The sequence below is a fragment of the Coregonus lavaretus genome, assembly GCF_964263955.1.
Source record: "Coregonus lavaretus genome assembly, contig: HAP1_SCAFFOLD_3131, whole genome shotgun sequence".
Lineage (NCBI taxonomy): Eukaryota > Metazoa > Chordata > Actinopteri > Salmoniformes > Salmonidae > Coregonus > Coregonus lavaretus.
In genome coordinates this window covers 1-7,500 of record NW_028160258.1, presented here as the reverse complement: position 1 = coordinate 7,500, position 7,500 = coordinate 1, and the positions used below count along the sequence as shown (strand labels likewise).

Here is a 7,500-nt window from a genome sequence, read left to right as displayed (position 1 = left end):
CACTGCTTGACTTGGACAAAAATAGGTACCGGTACTGTTTATATTTAGGAGCTGGCCCGGTACTGTATATATTTAGGAGCTGGCCCAGTACTGTATATATTTAGGAGCTGGCCCGGTACTGTTTATATTTAGGAGCTGGCCCGGTACTGTTTATATTTAGGTGCTGGCCCGGTACTGTTTATATTTAGGAGCTGGCCCGGTACTGTTTATATTTAGGAGCTGGCCCAGTACTGTATATATTTAGGAGCTGGCCCGGTACTGTTTATATTTAGGAGCTGGCCCGGTACTGTTTATATTTAGGAGCTGGCCCGGTACTGTTTATATTTAGGAGCTGGCCCGGTACTGTATATATTTAGGAGCTGGCCCGGTACTGTTTATATTTAGGAGCTGGCCCGGTACTGTTTATATTTAGGAGCTGGCCCGGTACTGTATATATTTAGGAGCTGGCCCGGTACTGTTTATATTTAGGAGCTGGCCCGGTACTGTATATATTTAGGAGCTGGCCCGGTACTGTATATATTTAGGTGCTGGCCCGGTACTGTTTATATTTAGGTGCTGGCCCGGTACTGTATATATTTAGGAGCTGGCCCGGTACTGTTTATATTTAGGAGCTGGCCCGGTACTGTATATATTTAGGAGCTGGCCCGGTACTGTTTATATTTAGGAGCTGGCCCGGTACTGTTTATATTTAGGAGCTGGCCCGGTACTGTATATATTTAGGAGCTGGCCCGGTACTGTTTATATTTAGGAGCTGGACCGGTACTGTTTATATTTAGGAGCTGGCCCGGTACTCTTTATATTTAGGAGCTGGCCTGGTACTGTTTATATTTAGGAGCTGGCCCGGTACTGTATATATTTAGGAGCTGGCCCGGTACTGTTTATATTTAGGAGCTGGCCCGGTACTGTTTATATTTAGGAGATGGCCCGGTACTCTTTATATTTAGGAGCTGGCCCGGAACTGTTTATATTTAGGAGCTGGCCCGGAACTGTTTATATTTAGGAGCTGGCCCGGTACTGTTTATATTTAGGATCTGGCCCGGTACTGTTTATATTTAGGAGCTGGCCCGGTACTGTTTATATTTAGGAGCTGGCCCGGTACTGTATATATTTAGGAGCTGGCCCGGTACTGTATATATTTAGGAGCTGGCCCGGAACTGTTTATATTTAGGAGCTGGCCTGGTACTGTTTATATTTAGGAGCTGGCCCGGTACTGTTTATATTTAGGAGCTGGCCCGGTACTGTTTATATTAAGGAGCTGGCCCGGTACTGTTTATATTTAGGAGCTGGCCCGGTACTCTTTATATTTAGGAGCTGGCCCGGAACTGTTTATATTTAGGAGCTGGCCCGGAACTGTTTATATTTAGGAGCTGGCACGGAACTGTTTATATTTAGGAGCTGGCCTGGTACTGTTTATATTTAGGAGCTGGCCCGGTACTGTTTATATTTAGGAGCTGGCCCGGTACTGTTTATATTAAGGAGCTGGCCCGGTACTGTTTATATTTAGGAGCTGGCCCGGAACTGTTTATATTTAGGAGCTGGCCCGGAACTGTTTATATTTAGGAGCTGGCCCGGTACTGTATATATTTTGGAGCTGGCCCGGTACTCTTTATATTTAGGAGCTGGCCCGGTACTGTTTATATTTAGGAGCTGGCCCGGTACTGTATATATTTTGGAGCTGGCCCGGTACTGTATATATTTAGGAGCTGGCCCGGTACTCTTTATATTTAGGTGCTGGCCCGGTACTCTTTATATTTAGGTGCTGGCCCGGTACTGTTTATTTTTAGGAGCTGGCCAGGTACTGTTTATTTTTAGGAGCTGGCCCGGTACTGTTTATATTTAGGTGCTGGAGCTCCACATTACTTTTGATCTAATATTCTATAAGAGGTGCAGGAACTCAAGCTGTAGAACATTTGAGGTGCCGGTACTCAGCTCCGGTACTCAGCTCCGGTTAGTTCCTGCCCAAGCATTGACTCTGTATGGCTCTGTGCCAGTCTTCCTGCCCAAGCATTGACTCTGTATGGCTCTGTGCCAGTCTTCCTGCCCAAGCATTGACTCTGTATGGCTCTGTGCCAGTCTTCCTGCCCAAGCACTGACTCTGTATGGCTCTGTGCCAGTCTTCCTGCCCAAGCATTGACTCTGTATGGCTCTGTGCCAGTCTTCCTGCCCAATCACTGACTCTGTATGGCTCTGTGCCAGTCTGGGTAGGAATGTACAGATGAAGGATCTTAATTTCAGCCAGTTTGCTACAGCAGGAAAAAAATAAATCCTGCAGCAACAGGAAATGTGAATTATTAAAGTGGAAACTTCTGGAACCCTTTTAAACCTCAAAATACGCTACAAGTTTAAAATGTCCTTGGTTGCAGGAAAGTAGTTCTGCAACGGGGTGATCAAATGAAGATCCTCCATCTTTAGGCTGTAGCGTTTTGAAACAGGCTCTATCATATCCCTGTAACAGGGATGATGACCTAGAAAACATCTACAGAGAACTTTAAATAATTCACTCAGTGTGTACTCTCTACTCTCTACTCGACTAAGCCACGCCGGGCCCGCTGCAAATAGAACGTGTGTGTGTGTGTGTGTGTGTGTGTGTGTGTGTGTGTGTGTGTGTGTGTGTGTGCCTGTGACAGGGTTGATTAAGTTCAGTGGCTAAGGCTAAAAAGAATCTCTGCATATTCTTAGTGCCTCTGTGGTGTCTGTGTACTGTGAGGTGACAGGTTAATAAGTCTAGCTCCAACCACCACATCCACTACTGGACAGTTAATCAGACTAGCTCCAACCACCACATCCACTACTGGACAGTTAATCAGACTAGCTACAACCACCACATCCACTACTGGACAGTTAATCAGACTAGCTCCAACCACCACATCCACTACTGGACAGTTAATCAGGTTAGCTCCAACCACCACATCCACTACTGTGCTCTCCTCTCCTCTCCCCTCCTCTCCTCTCCTCGTTCTACCTGAGTATCTCTCCTCCTCCATATATAGTCCTGTGTTGTTCTACCTGAGTTTCTCTCCTCCAGACATAGTCCTGTGTTGTTCTACCTGAGTATCTCTCCTCCTCCAGACATAGTCCTGTGTTGTTCTACCTGAGTATCTCTCCTCCTCCAGACATAGTCCTGTGTTGTTCTACCTGAGTGTCTCTCCTCCAGACATAGTCCTGTGTTGTTCTACCTGAGTGTCTCTCCTCCAGACATAGTCCTGTGTTGTTCTACCTGAGTATCTCTCCTCCATGACATAGTCCTGTGTTGTTCTACCTGAGTATCTCTCCTCCTCCAGATATAGTCCTGTGTTGTTCTACCTGAGTATCTCTCCTCCAGACATAGTCATGTGTTGTTCTACCTGAGTATCTCTCCTCCAGACATAGTCCTGTGTTGTTCTACCTGAGTATCTCTCCTCCAGACATAGTCCTGTGTTGTTCTACCTGAGTATCTCTCCTCCTCCAGACATAGTCCTGTGTTGTTCTACCTGAGTATCTCTCCTCCTCCAGATATAGTCCTGTGTTGTTCTACCACAGTATCTCTCCTCCAGACATAGTCCTGTGTTGTTCTGCCACAGTATCTCTCCTCCAGACATAGTCCTGTGTTGTTCTACCTGAGTGTCTCTCCTCCAGACATAGTCCTGTGTTGTTCTACCACATTGTCTCTCCTCCAAACATAGTCCTGTGTTGTTCTACCTGAGTATCTCTCCTCCAGATATAGTCCTGTGTTGTTCTACCTGAGTGTCTCTCCTCCTCCAGACATAGTCCTGTGTTGTTCTACCTGAGTATCTCTCCTCCAAATATAGTCCTGTGTTGTTCTACCTGAGTTTCTCTCCTCCAGACATAGTCCTGTGTTGTTCTACCTGAGTATCTCTCCTCCATGACATAGTCCTGTGTTGTTCTACCTGAGTATCTCTCCTCCTCCAGATATAGTCCTGTGTTGTTCTACCTGAGTATCTCTCCTCCAGACATAGTCATGTGTTGTTCTACCTGAGTATCTCTCCTCCAGACATAGTCCTGTGTTGTTCTACCTGAGTATCTCTCCTCCAGACATAGTCCTGTGTTGTTCTACCTGAGTATCTCTCCTCCTCCAGACATAGTCCTGTGTTGTTCTACCTGAGTATCTCTCCTCCTCCAGATATAGTCCTGTGTTGTTCTACCACAGTATCTCTCCTCCAGACATAGTCCTGTGTTGTTCTGCCACAGTATCTCTCCTCCAGACATAGTCCTGTGTTGTTCTACCTGAGTGTCTCTCCTCCAGACATAGTCCTGTGTTGTTCTACCACATTGTCTCTCCTCCAAACATAGTCCTGTGTTGTTCTACCTGAGTATCTCTCCTCCAGATATAGTCCTGTGTTGTTCTACCTGAGTGTCTCTCCTCCTCCAGACATAGTCCTGTGTTGTTCTACCTGAGTATCTCTCCTCCAAATATAGTCCTGTGTTGTTCTACCTGAGTTTCTCTCCTCCAGACATAGTCCTGTGTTGTTCTACCTGAGTATCTCTCCTCCTCCAGACATAGTCCTGTGTTGTTCTACCTGAGTATCTCTCCTCCAGACATAGTCCTGTGTTGTTCTACCTGAGTGTCTCTCCTCCTCCAGACATATTCCTGTGTTGTTCTACCTGAGTGTCTCTCCTCCAGACATAGTCTTGTGTTGTTCTACCTGAGTATCTCTCCTCCTCCAGATATAGTCCTGTGTTGTTCTACCACAGTATCTCTCCTCCAGACATAGTCCTGTGTTGTTCTGCCACAGTATCTCTCCTCTAGACATAGTCCTGTGTTGTTCTACCTGAGTGTCTCTCCTCCAGACATAGTCCTGTGTTGTTCTACCACATTGTCTCTCCTCCAGACATAGTCCTGTGTTGTTCTACCTGAGTATCTCTCCTCCAGATATAGTCCTGTGTTGTTCTACCTGAGTGTCTCTCCTCCAGACATAGTCCTGTGTTGTTCTACCTGAGTGTCTCTCCTCCAGACATAGTCCTGTGTTGTTCTACCTGAGTATCTCTCCTCCAGACATAGTCCTGTGTTGTTCTACCTGAGTATCTCTCCTCCAGACATAGTCCTGTGTTGTTCTACCTGAGTATCTCTCCTCCAGACATAGTCCTGTGTTGTTCTACCTGAGTGTCTCTCCTCCAGACATAGTCCTGTGTTGTTCTACCTGAGTATCTCTCCTCCTCCATATATAGTCCTGTGTTGTTCTACCCGAGTGTCTCTCCTCCAGACATAGTCCTGTGTTGTTCTACCTGAGTTTCTCTCCTCCAGACATAGTCCTGTGTTGTTCTACCTGAGTATCTCTCCTCCTCCAGATATAGTCCTGTGTTGTTCTACCTGAGTATCTCTCCTCCAGATATAGTCCTGTGTTGTTCTACCTGAGTGTCTCTCCTCCAGATATAGTCCTGTGTTGTTCTACCTGAGTATCTCTCCTCCAGATATAGTCCTGTGTTGTTCTACCACAGTATCTCTCCTCCAGACATAGTCCTGTGTTGTTCTGCCACAGTATCTCTCCTCCAGACATAGTCCTGTGTTGTTCTACCTGAGTGTCTCTCCTCCAGACATAGTCCTGTGTTGTTCTACCACATTGTCTCTCCTCCAGACATAGTCCTGTGTTGTTCTACCTGAGTATCTCTCCTCCAGATATATTCCTGTGTTGTTCTACCTGAGTATATCTCCTCCAGATATAGTCCTGTGTTGTTCTACCTGAGTGTCTCTCCTCCAGACATAGTCCTGTGTTGTTCTACCTGAGTATCTCTCCTCCAGACATAGTCCTGTGTTGTTCTACCTGAGTATCTCTCCTCCAGACATAGTCCTGTGTTGTTCTACCTGAGTGTCTCTCCTCCAGATATAGTCCTGTGTTGTTCTACCACAGTATCTCTCCTCCTCCAGACATAGTCCTGTGTTGTTCTACCTGAGTATCTCTCCTCCAGACATAGTCCTGTGTTGTTCTACCTGAGTATCTCTCCTCCTCCATATATAGTCCTGTGTTGTTCTACCCGAGTGTCTCTCCTCCAGACATAGTCCTGTGTTGTTCTACCTGAGTATCTCTCCTCCTCCAGACATAGTCCTGTGTTGTTCTACCTGAGTATCTCTCCTCCAAATATAGTCCTGTGTTGTTCTACCTGAGTTTCTCTCCTCCAGACATAGTCCTGTGTTGTTCTACCTGAGTGTCTCTCCTCCAGATATAGTCCTGTGTTGTTCTACCACAGTATCTCTCCTCCTCCAGACATAGTCCTGTGTTGTTCTACCTGAGTATCTCTCCTCCAGACATAGTCCTGTGTTGTTCTACCTGAGTATCTCTCCTCCTCCATATATAGTCCTGTGTTGTTCTACCCGAGTGTCTCTCCTCCAGACATAGTCCTGTGTTGTTCTACCTGAGTATCTCTCCTCCTCCAGACATAGTCCTGTGTTGTTCTACCTGAGTATCTCTCCTCCAAATATAGTCCTGTGTTGTTCTACCTGAGTTTCTCTCCTCCAGACATAGTCCTGTGTTGTTCTACCTGAGTATCTCTCCTCCTCCAGACATAGTCCTGTGTTGTTCTACCTGAGTATCTCTCCTCCAGACATAGTCCTGTGTTGTTCTACCTGAGTGTCTCTCCTCCTCCAGACATAGTCCTGTGTTGTTCTACCTGAGTGTCTCTCCTCCAGATATAGTCCTGTGTTGTTCTACCTGAGTGTCTCTCCTCCAGATATAGTCCTGTGTTGTTATACCTGAGTATCTCTCCTCCAGATATAGTCCTGTGTTGTTCTACCTGAGTATCTCTCCTCCTCCAGACATAGTCCTGTGTTGTTCTACCTGATTATCTCTCCTCCAGACATAGTCCTGTGTTGTTCTACCTGAGTGTCTCTCCTCCAGACATAGTCCTGTGTTGTTCTACCTGAGTGTCTCTCCTCCTCCAGACATAGTCCTGTGTTGTTCTACCTGAGTGTCTCTCCTCCAGACATAGTCCTGTGTTGTTCTACCTGAGTATCTCTCCTCCAGACATAGTCCTGTGTTGTTCTACCTGAGTGTCTCTCCTCCAGACATAGTCCTGTGTTGTTCTACCTGAGTGTCTCTCCTCCAGACATAGTCCTGTGTTGTTCTACCTGAGTGTCTCTCCTCCAGACATAGTCCTGTGTTGTTCTACCTGAGTGTCTCTCCTCCAGACATCGTGGACATCAAGCCAGCCAACATGGAGGAGCTAACGGAGGTTATAACATCAGCAGAGTTCCATCCTCACCACTGTCACCTGTTTGTCTACAGCAGCAGTAAGGGAACTCTACGTCTCTGTGACATGAGGGCCTCTGCACTTTGCGACAAACACACCAAACGTGAGTTGGGGTCACATGGAAAGACCAAGCCATTACTGTCAGCCTCTAAATCATGGGTATTCAAATCTTACTCTACGAGGTCCGGAGTAGGACTACTGCTGGTTCTGTTCTGCCTGATAATTAATTGCACCCACATGGTGTCCCAGGTCTAAATCAGTCCTTCAGGTCCAGATTGGAATCCCTCCCCCCCCCCCCCCCCTAAATTTAGATTTCCA

General features: G+C 46.5%; 1 protein-coding gene across 1 annotated transcript in view; it reads left to right on the top strand.

Moving 5' to 3' along the window:
* Window positions 1-7,285, top strand: part of LOC311121976 (serine/threonine-protein phosphatase 2A 55 kDa regulatory subunit B gamma isoform-like) — a gene marked incomplete at its 3' end in the record, with an annotated part of 24,451 nt that extends 17,166 nt beyond the window's left edge. Inside the window, exon 6 of the mRNA XM_084196404.1 lies at window positions 7,121-7,285. Coding sequence (XP_084052530.1) covers window positions 7,121-7,285 — 165 coding nt within the window. The remainder of the gene's footprint in view (window positions 1-7,120) is intronic.
* Window positions 7,286-7,500: the final 215 nt, after the last annotated feature.